Source organism: Corvus moneduloides, chromosome 4 (assembly GCF_009650955.1).
Source record: "Corvus moneduloides isolate bCorMon1 chromosome 4, bCorMon1.pri, whole genome shotgun sequence".
Taxonomy (NCBI): domain Eukaryota; kingdom Metazoa; phylum Chordata; class Aves; order Passeriformes; family Corvidae; genus Corvus; species Corvus moneduloides.
This window is the reverse complement of record NC_045479.1, coordinates 13,396,059-13,414,748: the sequence shown is the minus strand read 5'-3', so window position 1 is coordinate 13,414,748 and position 18,690 is coordinate 13,396,059. Positions and strand designations below refer to the sequence as shown.

Sequence of the window (18,690 nt, the reverse complement as noted above, 5' to 3'; positions counted from 1 at the left end):
AAGTCAAGAATAATCAAAATATGAACCAGTTCTCATGAAACTCAGCTTTCCAAACCTTTATTTAGGATAAAAAAAGATGAGAATGACCTTGGCAAATACAATAATGAAATAAATCTATGCATATCCCACAGTGATACAGACCAGCAGCAAAATCACTTCTCTCATATTTCTGCTTTTTACCTTCCAAAAAAGGGACTAAAACTTGAAAACTTGAGTAGTATTTCAACTTTGGAGCATAGTATTAAAGAACAAGTTTCAGAAGCACATATCAAAAATTCAAGACTCAAGGCAAACATCGAATTAATAAAATTAGTAACAGTATTACCTAGTTGAGGTTCCTTAAATTAACTGTAGTATCTTTGCCTTTTAATTCTTGCTGGAAAATGAACCTTTTAAATACACCATACCCACCTGTTGTAGGGGCACAAAAGAAAACACAGGGAGCTATGACCTCAAATTCTCACCCAGTCTTTAAAAATTGCTACTGTACATTGACACCTGTAGCTACCTCAGCACCCACAGTACTTCACACATGACTACACATCCTTTCAGTCACTCTGATGTCATCACCAGAACAAGGTTTTTAGTTTCCCAGACTCCTTGCAGGACACCTCTAACCGCAGCAGCATCTCTGCTGGTCAGAAGCACGAAGTTGGGCAAGCAAGATGCCTACTGCGTCCTAAAAACTAGGTAAAAGGCTGCTGTAAAAAAAGGATATTAAAAAATAAAAATTGAAGCTGTAGTAAACAGCTTCTAAGAAACAGTTTTAGACTCAGTGAGACACTTGAATTTGCTGTCAGTTTGGTGATTTAAGGCTGTTCCCGAGCATCCTTACCAAGCAAACCCTGGGGAGCTTTGCCTGACGGAGACACGGAGGAGGCGATCGGGTGCTACTGCAGGCAGAGTTGGGCTGCCTGCCAACCCCTCCCAGCAATGAAACCTGGCCTCCCTTCAGGCCAAATCCATCTCTGGGAAACAATTAACAGGAAAAGCTGATCGTTTTCACCCAGCATTTTTTTTCACTGCACAGGACATGCAGAACAACTGCTTTTGTACTCCTATGCCATTGCCCAGTACTTAGGAGTAAATACAAAATTAAGATTTTTTTTTTCAGTATTCCACACATTATCAAGCAAAAAATTCAAGGTACTTGTGGAACAGTACCCAAAGCCACCTTCTGTAGTTTCTTTCATTGCCCAGGGATGAGAACTGTGACCAGCTGGAAAAGTGTTTGCACTTAAGAGAGGCTATTCCAAAATACAAAGGAAAACCATTTTTTATCCCTGCCTACCTCTCTGTTTTGATTAACACGGAGACTGCAACAGCTTCAGTCATAAATAGTTAACTGGCATCCTTCAGCTCAACAAGCATCTTTAAACTGATGTTGCAAAGGTTATGGGTACAAGGCAAACACTCTTGGCCCTCAGAGCTTTGTCAGGATTACAATTTGGCATAAGCAAGATGAATAATCCAACACTTTTCATTATTTTCATGGTTCATACTGAATAAAATCCTGGGTATGCACAGTGTTAGGAAGTAGGATATTACTGCCACTTGATTACAGCACTAAGAAAAAGCATAAATGAGTGTGTGCTGCCCTGAGCAGCTGCACTGTCCTCCCTGGACATGGAGCACACAACACAGAGCACAAGGCATCACCACCTCTCCATACACAGGTTTAGCACACTTACGTGTCTTACTTGCCAGAGAGTCTGAAAATATGAAGCCTTTTAAATGTAAATGTATTTTCCCAGCACTGTGCATCAGCCACCTCTGTAACTTTGTCCTGTTCCCCATTAAATGTTTTTTTCCTTCCCTTCTACACAAGATCCCTGAATTACCAGTCGTGTTTAGAAGGAGAACCTCATGTCCTTGGCATAGCCCAGTTTGTCCAAGTTGGGAATGCAAGCATACTGGATCATTGGAGGAGGTCCACACATGAGGATCAAAACATCATTCTGAGGTGGGGGCAGATGGTCTCTGATCATCTCTTGGTTCACAAATCCTTGGCTGTAATCCCAATCTGTTAAAAAAAAAAAAAAAAGAAAGTAGGGGAAGGGGAATGAGGTTAAAAGAAGGGAAGGAAAGATACAAGTCACTTTAGAAGGGAGAAATCCAGCTGGTGAAGTTGTTCCCAGTTGGAACACTTACAGTGAAAGCCAGTTTTACTGGGATTCAGGTTTAACCATCCCTGGATGCAGAACAAACTTTTGCTGCTGCTGACCCAAACTTTTGGGCAGCATAAGACTACACATTTTTTTATCCCAGTTTGGTCAGGTTTCATATACAACCATGAAAGTCTGCAGAACAGTCTTGAGGAGGTCCAAGGAGGAACTTTTATCCCAACTGCTAAGATCAGCTTACAGTTTCCCCAAAAAATGAATGGTGATCAGAAATTCCAGAACACTGATTACACAGGATGACACAACAGCACCAGACTGTGGGGAGGGCAAGACCCTTCCCTCACCGTACCAGAGGCGTATTCTTGGCCACAAGAAAGAGGAGGCACATGGCCTTTCCTTCTCTGCCCCAAACTCCCACTGAATACAAGTGTGAATATATCCTGACATGGGTGGGCATGACAAGGAATGGCAAGAAAGGAAAACCACAAGGAATGACACTGTTTAGCCTTCTCTTCCTCAAGCTTGTTCAGCAAGCTCAGGCAGGGATCTGTGCTGGTGAGCTACACGGTGCCTCTGGCACTGCAGCTGCCTCAGGGCAGGCTCCAAACACAAGGATAACGTGATATTTATGTCTGTGGGGGAGGAGAAAAGAAGGTCACAATGGAGACAATGATAAGTATGTGGGTGTAGCCATGGGAGGAACACTGCACTGCCACTGTCTCGAGGTGAGCTTTGGAAAGACTTATCTGCTTACACCTGAGCCTCTGTGCATCCCTGTGTGGGGAATGATGCTACTGGATGCACTCAGACACTCGTTAAGCAAGAAATGAATCATTAGGCTCAGAAACACACACGACATAGCATGTCTCCTGTAAAACACATTAACACTCGTGAGTTTCACATGAAGTGGCATTTCAGGTCTTACTTTCAGGTGCTGTGTCCAGTGTGTACCAACACTTGAAGCGACTGGGATTCTGAGCCTGGATCTCATCGAGCTCGGAACGTAACAGGATATCCTTCTCAGTCTGCAGGACAAGGAAAACAACGATCACACCCTGCATGTGAGTGCAGCCCTCAGATGGCAACAAAGCAGCAGCTACTGCACAGCTCTGAGAGATGGAAGAGATGATTCAACTCCATTTGACAGGCTGAAGAGACCAAACCCAAGTTATTTCCACGCCTAGCCTGTGGCAGAGCTAATAAAAGGCTCATAACTTTCCTAAATCCTGACCATGAAATGCCTTCCCTCTAAAAATAAAACGAAGTAGAACCGTCACTTCACCAGGGAATCAGAAGAATAAAGCCCTTTTTAGTACTATTATATCAAAAAACTAATCATGACTGCACAGAAATATCTCCCTACCGCTTTGTACTGTGCCATCCATTCAGGAAAATGCCAGGTTTTTCACCTTTGCCAATTCAAGTATCAGCACTGCTATATGGAGACTGCCTGGCTTTTAAAAAGGATGTGGAATAAATAACCAAAAGGGTATCAAGTTCTGGCTGGAACAACAAACATTACTCAGGGTATCAAGTTCTGCTCCTCCCTGATGCAGCATCACTGAAGGCCAAAGGAAAGCCTTATTTCCCTAAGAGCAGCTGCAGCCTTGGCAGGAAGGAAAAGGGTAGGGACTGAAAGTGCTGCCATCCCGGGCACCCTTAGTAATTTGGCACTGAGGTCACCAGTGAGTCTGTAACTGTGGGAGTAAGCAGGAATGTGCAGCAGCTATTCCAGAGAAGGTGCCTATTCCTGGATCTGCAGCTGTGGGTGCTCCAGAAAAACTCCTACTGCCTCTGGCCAACTCAAAGTGTGCCAGCCAGAAGCACAGTTGGAGCCCTTGCACATAGGTTTAAACACTTTAAAATATTTTTTAAAAACTGCTTTCTATTTGTGCAGTTACTGGGTGCAAGGACTCTCTAAAGCCAGGGACTGATGTTTCCACAGGCTGTTGCTAACATGCAGGGAACTGTTCCCCAGGCTCTGCCTCCAAGCTGCAATGGGTTTCTCATGCTGCTAAAGCAGCTCCAGCCCTGTGTCAGTCATTCTGAATCATTCCTAGCAAATCCTGGCCCTCCTGCCCTGATACCACTGCACTTTATGCCAAATCCAAGGGCTCCAGCCAGAAGCAGAGAGCACTGGCAGCGCTCTTCAGAACTGGGAATCTCAGCACTTGGATCATATGCCCTGGGCAGATAAATCTCAGGTTATAACTCAGGTATCACAGAACTGCCTGGGTTGGAAGGGACCTTAAAGCCCACCCAGTTCCACTCCCTGCCAGGGGCAGGGACACCTTCCACTATCCCAGCTTGCTCCAAGCCCCATCCAACCTGGCCTTGGACACTGCCAGGGATGGGGCAGCCACAGCTTCTCTGGGCAACGTGCACCAGGGCCTCAGCACCCTCAAAGGGAACAATTTCTTCCTCATATCCAATCTAAACCTGCTCTCTGTCAGTGTGAAGCCATTGCCCCTTGTCCTGTCACTCCAGGCCCTTATCATGAGTCTCTCTGCCATCTTTCTTGTAGGCCTAGATATGGCACAAATGAAATGAGGACACAATGAATATGAGAAGAAAAATAGAGGAGAGCCTAAAGAAGCTAAAAACCACAAGCATAAAGTGAAGCTCACCACAAATAATGACTCATAATCCAGAAACAAATATTAATGAGAGAGAGAAATCAAAAACCAGAAAGATTCACAGCAGAAGAACATCAGGCAAAGAAGGGGTGTTGCTCAGCAGCACACCAGCATTTGGGTTATCCAAAAAATCTCTCTTGCAAGGATTCCATGGATGAGAGAGCTTCCCTCTGGCCAGCATTCAGGATGCCACACCTCAAGGAGCAAGAGAAGCACGTGAAGAACTGACAGAGGGGATGGAAATGAAAGCAGACAAGCAGAATCACAGTTCTGTAACTGAGGGACCTGCAGGAGACCACAGTTAATTTTAGCCTCATGTGGATACAAATATTGCTGCTAGCAAGAATTTTTCTTGCTTCTTTCCAGTTCTTTCCAGTCCCATGAGATCTTTTTCTCTCTCATGGAAGATATTAGCAGAGTTCTATAAACTATGAACACCCGCGACCTTGCAGAGCTTTGTTTATGGTACAGTAGAAGAATATTTTGACAATGGATGTTTTAGGATTTTAGCCAGTCACCCCAAGGGGTGGCTGACCCTTTGACCAGTTAGACTATGAAGAAAAAAGTCTATAAAAGAGCTGTAAAATAAATAAATAAATCAATCTTGCTGCGCAATTCCTGCCTGCTGGGTATCTCTTCTCCTCCTTACCACTGTGGGATACCCGTAACAGCCTCACCCAAGACGTCCTCAGACAGAAAGATTCCACAGACAAACCCTGTTGCAAAGCTGGGGAGTTAAAACTGCTGGAGGAGACAAATGTCCACCCCTTTCATGTTTCCACTAAGAAAGACAGCTCTGAAAGTCTGCCCAAAACATTAACAACTTGCACAATGGAATGCAGGGCTTTAACATTCATAAACTGGATTAGAAACAGAGCAATGAGTCACAGGAAGGCAAACATTAGCAAACATTTCTGTAGTAATGCTAAACCCCCAATTTATTACAGTGTTTTTATATGGGAGGTTTCCAACACTTCAGTTCACTTCTCCCCTCAGGGTTTGTATCTGTGTACCAAATTTCCTCAAAGAGGTTTTCATTTGCTGAGTGGAGTTCTGCTAGGTAAGTAAAACACTACAAACAGAGAAAAAGGACAGAATTACCTGATTAGCAAACAGCAGCTGGCAAATGGTGGGGTCATCTTTGTCCTTTATGATTGCTCGAATGATCTGCAGCATTGGTGTTATCCCTGGAAGAGAGAGGCAGGTCAGTGATGTGAGGATGGGGAGTAAAAGAAGGGACAAGCGGGAAAATGTGAGCAAATGCATCCACCAGCTGTCAGAAACCACAGATGAAGCCTTACAGATACCTACCAGTCCCCCCTGCAATCATCCCCACATATTTCACTGTCTTGGTAACTGGTTCAGCTTTCTTTTCTGGCCGAATATCAAACTTGCCTGAAGAGAGAAAGAGATGGAAAACACTGAAGCAAGCAGGAAACACCTCCTGTTATCCTTTTCCAGCACATCCTGCTAAACTGACTTTGTTTCAGCCCTGTCACCCTTCCCTCCCAGGGAACAGAAAAGGTGAAGTTGTCCTGAATTAAAGCAATCCTGGAAGATGATTTTAAGACATGAGGTGGTAACATCAGACACTGTCATGGGTTACGAGTTGTCCCTGACCACAGCCTACATACACACCACGTGTATTTCTATTTGCTCACATCCCAACCCCCAGTGACATTCACAAGCCCAGATTCTGGAAACAGTTCTACACTAAGGAACTGATCTGCTCAGTGAATTTATTTCCCTGTGTAGATTATTTTAAGGGAAAAACATAAAATATGCAGCATGGTTGGTTTTTTTAAAAATTTTTCTCTATTTGAACCCATTTGCCCGTTTCAGCCAAACACAACAGAGAGTCTGAAAGTCCCCAAAATGCTGTGTTGTATTCACAGCTCTCTTCATCCAGGATAACATGAATGCTACATACAAAGCTCTGGAAAACCACGTGTTGGGAGTTCTGCTTCACACAAAACTGCCAGAAGGTTTTTGTGACACATTTGTGGCTGTGTTATACAAAGTGAGATATTTTATATTGACGTAAAAGTAATGCCTACTCATAAAGTTCATTTTTACTTGGGAAATTAGCAGTGGACAGTGCAAATACCCAGTGTTTTTGTCAGTGTATAAACTATGTCCATATAAGCATGGAAAAAACCCATCCCTTACTTGAGAACAGCATCAACAAAAAGCCCTTCTAGAGTAATAAGACATTTTTCCTGTACTGTTTACTCTGGATAAATTCTATCTTCCAAACCAGCCTTGCCTTTTCCTTTGTACACAAGGAGGCCACTTGGTCCTCTGAAGTCAATGGTGTCCCCTATTTTCAGGCTGTCCAAGTACTGAGACATCTTCCCCCCATCAGGAAACTTGGGATGGACACCTCTGAAGTAGACCTGTTAAAAACAATAATGAAGCAATTCAATCTCACAGCTCAGAGATGAGCATTTGCCCTTCAAATTTTTAGGTACAAATACTCCTCATGCAAAGAGCACAATTACTCCATGAAGTCTGACTGACAAAAGATCAAAATGCCACCTCTGCCCCAATTTTTGGACAGAGACTGGTGATTTCTCCATCATAGTTCTGCAACACAGAAAATATTGACAATAATCAACACAATTTACACCCAAGTTTAAAAGGGGCTAGAAAAATAAAGAAAAAACCCAAAATACTGTGATTTCAAAGAGCAAAATTCTAAGAGGAAATCCAGTGCAGATATTCATATTTTAAAGCCATCAGGAATTTAAATGATAGGCAGTCTAGCTACCAAGAGGCAAAACAAAAGTACATTATCACAAGACTTAAAATCACATTCTTACCAATTAAATCTATCATTCACACTGCTGGGATCAGCAATGATAATGATCACTGCTCTCAGTGATCATAATGACCAAATTCCATTAGCTTCAGAAGCAGTTGCCCATTCAGGCAAGGTTAATTCCTTATTCCAGAAAGGTTAAAAAGTACATGAACATCTGCAGGTCTACACAGAGGGTGGAAAATGATGCAACATCTCATGAGACACCCTCACTAAAGAAGTGCCTGCAAAATACCATGTGGACTGTAGGTAATGGCACATTTCTAATGAGAAGCCAGCACACCAAACTTCACATAAAGGCACTGTAAAGGTGGCTCAGAAGTTGCCCAGCCTGGGAACAGAGCATGACATTCTCACCTTGACAACAAGATCCACAAAGCCCTTGTCATCATCACTGGAAACTGGAGTGTAAGGTCTGACAACGAGAGCTCCATCAATCCGTGCAGACAGGTAGATGTGCTGCCCTGTTGCAGGGAAGAAAACACAAAAACTAGTTTTCTTTCAAAAGGTTTTTCTTTCAGTGGATGTGCTGAGTTGGCATGGACTGAAATGCAGCCTCAAAGCTCTAACTACCTTATTTTGGGGCATCACTTCTTCCCTTCTTATTTTCCTGACACTGCAACACCTTGGCCAGAGTTGCTAGCCATGCACAGATCTACCTGAACAGACAGACGACTCCACTGCTAATTCTGTGTGTCAATCATAACTTCATGCATTTACATTTACCAAAGCCTGAACTGTACCTGAGACCTTGCAAAAGATGGGATTTGTCTCTCCTGTACAGACAAATAAAACGGACACAGGAGGGGAAAACTGTCCAATGCTGTTCACACATCTTTAGTAACGTGTTAGTTGTAAACTGCCACAGTTTAGTTAAAACTGAGCTTATAACTGTTCTTGCATTGACCACAGATCCCTCTCATCTTCCAGGAGCTCTCCAGCTGCTTTTGTTCAGGCTGCCTAGACACAAAGCACTTTTCTAACCCTGCTATTCCTCCAGCTTAACATGCGAATGTAGCAATCACGTTTCCATCTGTCACACATCCTCTGAACTCTCTACAAGTTTCTCTTCTCAATGTCTACATGTTTTTTTTTCTGGAAAAAACAAGAAAAGAATTAACTTCTATGAAAGGTTCTCCTATAAAATTCCAGCATTCTGAAGAGACCCAAGTGCAGATTAACTGGGAGGGGAGAGAGAGGTTTTGGGTTTTGGTTTTTTAACACCATTAGGTCAACAGAACAAAGCATTTTCAAAGATGGCACAGCTCCTCGGCCTGTTATGGCAACACAAAGAGGGAATTTTACAAGGAGCTAGCTTGCAAATGATCATAATGACCATATTACATTAGCTCCAGAAGCAGCTGACCCTTCAAGCATGGTTAATTCCTTACAGAATTCAGAAGGATTAGAAAGTGTTAGGTGAAGGAAGATGTGTTACCTGGTGACTTGGGGAATGGGCAACTCACCTGAAGCTGCACATGGACATCATAGTCCAATAACCCTCGCAGCCAAACCTACAGACATCCTGCTGGGGCAGACCTGAAAGGAACTGCAGCAGGCAGCTCCTGTTCCTTCTCTAGGGCAGAAGTGGCTGCAGGCACAGACCCACAGACCTCTGGTGACCACTGCAGCTTGGACAGAGGTGCTGCTGCTGGGGCACATCTCACAAGAACTGGTACAAAGCCAGAAAAGGTGCCCTTCCCAGAGAGAAAACGTGCCTTATGCCCTCACCTGTTACAGCCTTACCCCACCCTGACAGGACAGAAGTTGGCAGGCTCTGCGTGGGGCCACACACAACCCTCTCCCTCAGAAGGAACCTTTCAGTGTTTTTGGTGATACAAGGCAAATGCTGGTGCTGGACTAAACAGCATCTGTTTCCCAACTGCAGCTCTGCTGTTCCCAGCTGCTTTTCCACCCTCTGCAGCTTTCAGCTTTCTCTGCTTCCTAAGTCTCACCCCGCAAACCACTCCTCAATGTCCATTTTGGGCAAGCCAGGGAAAGGAGCTTTGCTTTCATGGCTACTTAAAAAGATCAAGAGATTTTTAACACCCCAAACGAGAGGGAAATTAACACCTGGAAAAGGTGCTGACAACAACCACAAAGAAAGGAGCCAAGGATCACTGCAGCAGCTTGTTAAAGCAGAAGTCCTATTAAACACAAGTCACAATTAAATGCTCTTTATACAAGCAGGAGGAAACAATGGCACTAAGCTGTTATGGAAGGCACCACACCACGCGGCAGGGCGTTTGGAAACAGCTACCCCCGGGTGATTCAAAAGTTCCATGAAATTCAGAAGTGAGTAGATCATCTGGTAAACCGCATGTGTTAGAGAAGTGGATGAGAGTGGTGCCTCAGGGCACAGAAAGGGACTGCAGGGATTCAGCCGCACAGGAATAACACACGCTGGAGAGCTGAGACTGGAGAAGTACAAGTGAAGACCTGTGTTCCTACTCTCTGCACACAAACAAGCTGGATGTTCACTCATATACACTGCATTTCAGAACCTGCAGATTAGTCACAGCATGAGGACAATCTTGCAGAGCTCTCAGTAACAGCTCCAGCCACACGAGCAGTATTCAATTCAAAACAAAGGGAAAAAGCCCCCAAAATCTCTTATAGCATAATTAATACAAGCAGCACTTGGATTCTTCATAAGGAACGTACCTAGAGGGAGACCCAGAACATGCTCCATGGAAGGGAGAGCAAATCGAAATCTCCTTGTGTCATGGCTAATTTCCTGAAAGAGGAGAATCAAAAGAACAGTCAGCTGTGTTGTTGGGATTTAATGTTCGTGATTTCACTCGTAAAACAAGCCAAGTCTGGAGTCCTGCAGGATTAAGAATTAATGATACTTAACGATACTCATGTGCAGATTAAGTGATAACTTTATAAATATTACGGACATTTACACAGCCTTCTGTGAGAAGGCCACAAGATAAAAATTAATTAGTTCTTCAATTCTCACTTCAAGTTTACATATGCAGCAGTTCAAGGCCAAAGTATTCTGGTTTTCATCTCTCAAAATCAGATGAATTAACCATTTCAATGGAAGTAGCAACCTAGTTCCTTCTGCTATGGTAAGATCCTTAAAAATATTTTCCCTGTAAAAACTAAATTAATCCATAAATAAAATTGAAATGAGCACTGTATTTAGATATGTACAAAATTATGACAATATATGCAGTCCTGCTGGGACAATTATTCTAATCTTCACTAGGAAAGTCACACCTTGAATAAAATTTTGGCAATAAGTAATTATTATTTCTTATATTATGTAAGTATTATGCTTCAAAAATCAGGTCATATTCACAGGAAAGGAAAACAGCAAAAAAAAAAAAAAAACAGAAAGAAACAGCAGGCAGCTTAATGCCTCATCCAGTGACTTTCTGTTTTTAAGGGTTTTGCAACCCTTCTTTTGTTTGCTTAACTGTTTTTAAAGTAACCAGTGGAGACAAATTCCTTCCTCACAGTTTGTCTCCCCTTACTATGGTCATACTGATGAAATTTTCTTCACAGTACCTCATTTTAAGGCAAATCCTGAAGGAAGAAGGGAACTGATTGGCAGTCTCAAAAGGGCTTCTCTGTACGTATGTCTATTCAGGAGCAGTAACTGCCATTGAAAATTCCTTCAGAAAGACAACTAATGTGGACTTAACACTGCTGCTCTCACTCTGACTGCTGCTGTTTCTGTATGGAATTTTCAGCACTGTATGGAAATCACTGGATTTTGACAATAATGCTTCATTTTTATTATGCTGTCTTTAACAGCATGCAGAAAGAACAAAGCTTTGAATTCCCACTTAATCATCTCACCAATTAAAGTCGAGAGAGTTTATCTGAAGGTGACTAAACACAAGTACTTTGGTGCATCATGAGGCAATTGTGAGAAACTAAGAGGCTCAGGGAATCCCCAATACCTAGATCAGCACGCCTGTGCCTCTCTCTGTCACACAGCCAGGACACTGAGCCTGCCACTCTGCAAGGTGTCAGTCAAGGCTGGATTACAGACAGCCTTGGATCAGGATCCACTTCCAGCACGGGGTCACCTCACACTATCACTCCCCTTTGGCACTGCCCTAAGCACCTGGAAGCCCTTGGCCACACACTTCTGTCTCAAGTTGCAGTGCCAAGGAGTCTTCCACTCTTGCCAAATGCAAAGCTGGATAACAGTTTTTTGCAGGCTCAACACTTGGATCGTATGTCCTGGGCAGATAAATCTCAGGTTATAACTCAGGTATCACAGAACTGCCTGGGTTGGAAGGGACCTTAAAGCCCACCCAGTTCCACTCCCTGCCAGGGGCAGGGACACCTTCCACTATCCCAGCTTGCTCCAAGCCCCATCCAACCTGGCCTTGGACACTGCCAGGGATGGGGCAGCCACAGCTTCTCTGGGCAACGTGCACCAGGGCCTCAGCACCCTCAAAGGGAACAATTTCTTCCTCATATCCAATCTGAACCTGCTCTCTGTCAGTGTGAAGCCATTGCCCCTTGTCCTGTCACTCCAGGCCCTTGTCAAGAGTCTCTCTCCATCTTTCCTGTGGGCTCCCTTCAGGCACTGCAAGGCCACAGTGAGGTCACCCCAAAGCCTTCTCTTCTCCAGGCTGAACAATCCCAGTTCCCTCAGCCTCTCCCAACCTCATGAGAAGTAGGGAGTCTATAATAACAGTGTGGTTGCAGTACACCTAGGAGATAAATTCAGCAAGTACACCTGGGAAATAAATTCAGCAATGCAACCCAGCCCAAGCCACAGGGAAGCTTTCAGTTCCCACAAACCCAGGATTCAAAATGACAGTGATTGTTTCCTTTGACAGACAGAACCAGGGAAAGCCAAGCTATCAGTGCACCCTCTAAACCTCAAACAAAGCTCTGTTCCAGTCCAAAGTCTTCTGAAAAATTTCTGAATAGCTTATAGCCTTAAAAAGTCAACACTAAAGATATCTTCAGGTGTGACTTTACACCTGAAAAACCAAGATTTCTCTCTCATGCTTTTGATGGTGGGTTCTTCCAAGGTAAACCTGGACTTTTCAGCTTTGGTGTCTTTGGCTCACTTCCCACAAATTTAGTTACCAACTTCTGATGGCAAGATCCACCCCTGAAAGCATTATGACTTTCCTCTGGTATCCCACTTGAGCAAGAACTCAATTTTGTACCAGGAGGCTTTACTTTTAACAGAGAGAAAGAGAAGCTGAGACAGCTCAGGTGCTGTCAGGACTGCATGACTTAAACACCTGTCTTCCTGTAAGGCATTACAGTACATCAATCCAGTAACAGGAATCAGTATCAACATAGTTCTGATAGCTGCTGTTGAATGCTACTGACCATGGAAATGTTGCCTGCCCTGTCTGACAGCAGGACTTGTGTCCCTTAGCCCAGCCAGTAATGCACAGTTTGGGAATTTCTGCTGATGTGCTCCATAACATGAGATGCACGTGGCCGTGAGTTTGATCTTTTCTAAAGCAGCATTCTCCACTCTGAACTGCTTGGAAACAAGCTGCCTGCAGAACTGCAGAACTCAGTTATACCACACAAAGAGCTTTTATAAAGGAATTCTTTCCTGAAGACAAAAGTATCCACCCTGTTGGGACATCACCCAAGACTTCAGAAGCTGTAAGCATTTCACAGCGTCCGTGGAGAGGTCATGCTCAGCACTGCACGTGCACCTACCTCCTTATCAATCAGCCTCAGTGCATACTTCACTTCTGGGTCCTTCAGGGTAATTGCAGGCCGGGGATTCCTGAAAATCCTCATGACAGTGGTGTAGATCAGCCATATTGGGTATGTCACAACCTGACGCAACTGCAGCAGCACAGAAACAGCGTCACACACACATGCAGAATGAGAGAGAGTTATTTGGGTGACAAGGAAAAGGGTACTATGCCATGACAATCTAACCACCAGCAGAGAACATGGTTCTTCGAGCAGCAAGACAAAGCATTATTACAAAAGAAATCCCAAACCCACAGATTTGCTTTATGAAGACCTGGTGTCACTCCTGTGTTGAGGCACATGCACACCAGCATGGGGTTGCCACGCTGGCAGCTGGACACAAGCGAGGCTGTCACAGCTCCATATCCCCAGGTCCCCTGTTAGGGAGGCTGAATCCCCATCTCCAGCAGGCACACAGACACATGTGTCACGTGTGTCCAAATACACACAGAATCACAGAATATCCTGACTTGGGAGGGGCCCATCAGGATCATCCGGTCCAACTCCTGGTCCCACATGGTCCAACAATCCCACCCTATGCCTGAGAATGTTGTCCAAATGTTCCTTGCACTCTGTCAGGCTTGGGGCTGTGACCATTCCCTGGGGAGTTCCAGTGCCTGGCCACTCTCTGGGGGAAGAACCATTTCCTGATACCCAACCTAAACATGTGGCTGACCACACTGACCAACACAGCCAGACACTCACACAAACAGCACCGATGGGCTCATCCCGTTCCTCTCCCCGCTGACCAGGATGAAGGTCCACGAGTGGGAATTCCGTACACGCGCACACGTGTGTGAGGTGGATCCCCCAGCAGCTGGCTTTGCCCTGGCAGACTGTGCCCACTCTCCAGGCTCCCCAGCTGCTGCCATCTGGACATAGAGGCCACTGCTGCACAGACCCCTACACACCCCACCCCACGCGCTGCAGACACCCCGTAATTTGGGGTCTCGTGCTTGACCACAGACCCCATGCTGTCTCTGGCAGCTGAGCAGGACTTTGCCAGCCACCCCCACTGCTGCTGGGTGCTGGCACCATGCACACACCCTCCACCTCAGAGTCGGGGTGCAGGCATTGGTGATTCCACCACCACATAGACCCGTGCACGCAGAGCGGCACCCCCTCCCTGGGAAAGCAGCTAAGCTGCAGGACAGAGCCAAGGGACAGCCCTTTTTGTCCCTTTATCATTTCATTTCCCCCACATTTGAAGCCCTGCAAGACAGCAACAGATTATGCTCTGACACCACACCACCCCCTTCACATTGGAGCAGGAGAATAAACTGCACAACTACTTACAAAAATCCTCTCTGATTCAGTAATTTATTATTCAACACTTCAACAGAGGTGAGGGGAAAAGCATGACTATAGCAAAAATTTAAAAAAAATGAGCTCGAAGTTCTGCCTGCTTAGCTTTCATTTTCACTTTATTTTAAAGCGACCTGACCAGTATTTTAGAATGGCATTCGTGCAACTGTGACAGTCCCTCAGGAGGCTACAAAAACTTCCAACATTATTAATAATAAAACTGCGGGATGGCACAAATTCTCTCTTCTTAAAATGCTGCTGTACAGGTTTAAAATGTATCATCACTGTGTACAGCCTGAGGGCACACCATGCCATATACACACTGCATTTTTCACTTTTACTTGGGAATACTGCAGTAGCTCCACACAGGCTGTTTCTGAAGAAGCTGAAGTTTACAGGAAAATTATTCCTAAACTCTTATAGATCCACCACATTACTGAAGCTCTGGGAAGAACTTTTGTTATTGAGTCACAAAAGAGGGCAGAGGGAGGAAAGTTGTTCAGGGTGACAGAGCAGCAAATAAACTCCTTAATACGAAATTAACATGTGAGTGAGATCTGGTGGCAATAGCAAGCTGACTCTGCAGCGGGTGTTTCAAATGAGACATTAATATTTTAAAACAGTTTCATTTACAAATGTGACTATCTAAAATCAACAAAAAATAGTGCTGCTGTGGTCAGGCAATGACAAATAATTTTAACATAGCATTAACCTCGTGGAAAGCAATTTGTTGTTCATGGTCAATTAGCGCAAAAGTCTCATGGGATTTGGCCTGGAAAGAAAGAGCACACCCACTTAATTCAGAAAGCTATTTTAGTTCCTTACTCAGATCTATGACCAGGTGGGCAGAAAAAAGGGGAAGAACTGAAGGCTGAATGATTACAAAAAGTCATGCTTGCTAAGAAAAGCATTCTCTGGGTTAAAAGTGGCCTATATACCCTCATCACAGGGCAGACCGAGATATTAATGAAGAAAACTGCACAGCATCAGGTCTATGGCAGCAGAGAGCAACAGGCTGACCAAAAGGCCTGAGAATCACTAAACAGGGACCTTGTGACTCATCATTTCCAGCTGCACAAATCTTTGCAAACAGAGAAGGCAGAATTAGTAACTGAGCAGGAATTTTTATTAATGGAAAGAGGCCTCTGTGTGATAACAAAGAGAAAAGCCATGGAGACTGCACTGCCGGGGTGTGGTGAGCACAGCACCTTCAAAAACACAAGCTCACGGCTCCACACTCCAGCACTGCCCTGCAAACACACAAACCAAACCCTGCTTTGGCATGACAAACCTTGGACCCTCAGCTTCAAAAACCCTGTTTCTGAAGTAATCTCAGCTAAACGTTCTTCTCATCTGTGTCAGAAACCAACGAGAGGATAAACGGATTTCATAACTTCTGCAGCTTTAGCCTCATCTCCTCTGTTCAATGCACCTTACGAGCAGCTGTACCCAAACCAGCACATGTTGAATCCAGCTCTATCCTGCTTCTCTCACAAATCCAGAGACAGAAGTGTTTGAGCACCGGAGCAAAGAACCGTAACAGGCAGCTGAGAAAAGAGGGTAACGATGCGTGGCAGAGGTGACAGCGCTGCAGAACCCCCGCTCAGCAGGCATGATCATAGAATCGTGGAATGGTTTGCGTTGGAAGCGACCTTAAAGATCATCTCGTTCCAACACCGTGGGCAGGAACACCTCCCACTATCCCAGCTTGCTCAGAGCCTCGTCCAGCCTAGCCTTGGACACTGCCAGGGATGGGGCAGCCACGACTCCGAGCAATCGGTGCCAGGGCCTCGCCACCCTCACAGGGAAGAATTTCTTCCTCATACCCACTCTAAACCTACGCCCCTCCAGTCTGAAATTATTCCGACGGAGGAAAAACACCACAAGCGTTCAGAGCCATCAGCGCGGGCCCCCAACAACAGCAGCAACAATAACAGAAACAATAACAAAACCAACAACAGTTATCCACGGAGCTGGGAGGGCAAAATCCCCGGGCCAGGCAGCCAGCACAGGCACCAACATCGCCCCGGGCGCAGGAGCCGCGGGACGGCCCCGGAGCCTCCGCCGCGCCCGGCACCGCGCGGTCCCCCGGGCGGCGGGGACACGCTGGGACACCCCGGGACACCGCCACGCCCCGGGGCGCTGCGGGCGGAGCAGGGGTGAGCAGGAAGGGACCCCCGCTCCCGGCCGACCACCGGCACTCACCGCGCTGAGCTGCGCCCCCATCGCTGCCCCGACACCCCGCGGGCACCGCCCCGCCCCGCCCCGTTACGCCGCACGGCGCCAGGCTGCACCGCCCCGCCCCGTGACGTCACGCACCGCGCTGGGCGGTGCCTGTCCCGCTCCGCCCCGTGACGTCACGCAGCGCGCGCTGGGCTGCGCCCCGCCCCGTGTGCTGACGTCACAGCCCGCCCCCCCCCCGCCATGGCGGTGCGGCTGCCCGGGGCTGTGTGCCCGGCACACGCCTTGTGTGACCGCACCGCGCCCCGAGCGCCCCGGTGCGCTCTGTTAACTGCCTAAATAATCACAGACTGCTTGGGGTGTGAAGGGACCTTAAAGATCATCCAGTTCCACCCCCTGCCAGGGGCAGGGACACCTTCCACTATTATCCCAGGTGTCTCAGAGTCCCATCCAGCCTGGCCTTGGACACTGCCTGGGATGGGGCAGCCACAGCTTCCCTGGGCAACCTGTGCCAGGGCCTCCCCACCCTCACAGGGAACAATTTCTGCCTCATATCCAATCTAAACCTGCTCTCTGTCAGTGTGAAGCCATTGCCCCTGGTCCTGTCACTCCAGGCCCTTGCCAAGAGTCTCTCTCCATCTTTCCTGTGGGCTCCCTTCAGGCACTGGAAGGCCACAGTGAGGTCACCCCAAAGCCTTCTCTTCTCCAGGCTGAACAATCCCAGTTCCCTCAGCCTTAAGGATTCATTGATCCGAAAAGAACTGAGCTGTGCAGGAAGATAGGATATTTCAGCCAGGCTCCCTAAAATTTTGGTTTACACCAATGTGTGAAAATTAGTGACTAATAACCCCAATGTATCTTTGTGCTAAATGTGAAACACTTCAAAACTCTTTAATTAATATGTCTTCACATACTGTGTCTTCTCAGTATGTCTTCCATGATTCCTAGACGGTTTCTCCTTACAAAATCAAGAAAGGTGTACGCTTGGCTGTCCTAAAAATAAACATAATAAAAAAGTCCTCCTTTATCCCTTAAGCTCACACAGGGGTTCTGAGCCTCTTGTGTGCCCAAGCAGATGTTTTCTTTTAGCCTCTTGGTTTGCTGAGTGTGCAGCTGGCTCATCTGGCTGTGAGAACATATCATAAGTCAGTCATGATTTACTTACTAAACCTGGGAATTAGCACTAGTAAGTGCAAGAATATTAACAGACCAGCCTAATGGTAAGAAGGTTGTGTCACAGTCCAGGTACATACATGTAGCTGCAGGAATGGAATTATTTATTCCTGGCGTTTCTATGACAAGAACATGCCTGGCTCTGTAATCCTCATCGTTTTCTCTTTCAGAATGACAGCTGCTGCACCAGAAACTCCCCAGTAAGTTGTAGGGATTGTAACGCCACTGGCTGGAGAGAAGGACTCCAGGACTGAGAGGCTGAGGCTTAGGAAAAGGGAGATAACTGAGACAGGCACAGGGATCCTGGAGTTTGGTGGGAAACAATCTGGTAGGAGAGGCTCCAACTTGAATATTAATATTTAAGGAAGGGTGGAGACCTCAGTGTCCCTGTGCTCTGCTCTCAGTGAGCTCTGACCTGGATGGGTTCCCACTGACCAACTCAGGCTGTGTCTCCACTGCTTTTCAGTGTGGGTCAGCTTGTGGGGACTTGGCAGCAATAGCCAAAGCTCCCATGGGAATGTCCAGCATCCTCAGTGTCTCATAAACTTCCCTCTTCCCTACATCCACACGCAAAACATGACCCAAAGATCTGCTCTGCCTTTTCCTGGGAAAGGACTGAGTGTACTGTAGATCTGCAGGGTGTTTGTTCCAGCTGGCAGCTTTTACTCAGTCTCCCTGAGCGAGCCTGTCCAGCTGAAACGTGCCCTTTGTGCAGGTTTGAGCCCTGGCTGCATTGGTCTGGAAG

The 18,690-nt window shown here is 46.1% G+C and overlaps 1 protein-coding gene across 1 annotated transcript; it reads right to left on the bottom strand.

The window, feature by feature from the left end:
* Positions 1–32: 32 nt before the first annotated feature.
* Positions 33–16,897, bottom strand: LOC116442994 (NADH-cytochrome b5 reductase 3-like). Its single transcript, XM_032106746.1, has 9 exons — positions 16,797–16,897; positions 13,245–13,376; positions 10,245–10,317; positions 7,938–8,044; positions 7,026–7,155; positions 6,071–6,154; positions 5,861–5,946; positions 3,049–3,148; positions 33–2,023 (listed from the first exon to the last, which is right to left on the bottom strand). The coding sequence occupies exons 1-9, from the start codon at positions 16,815–16,817 to the stop codon at positions 1,851–1,853; spliced, it is 906 nt and encodes a 301-aa protein (XP_031962637.1). The 5' UTR covers positions 16,818–16,897; the 3' UTR covers positions 33–1,850.
* Positions 16,898–18,690: the final 1,793 nt, after the last annotated feature.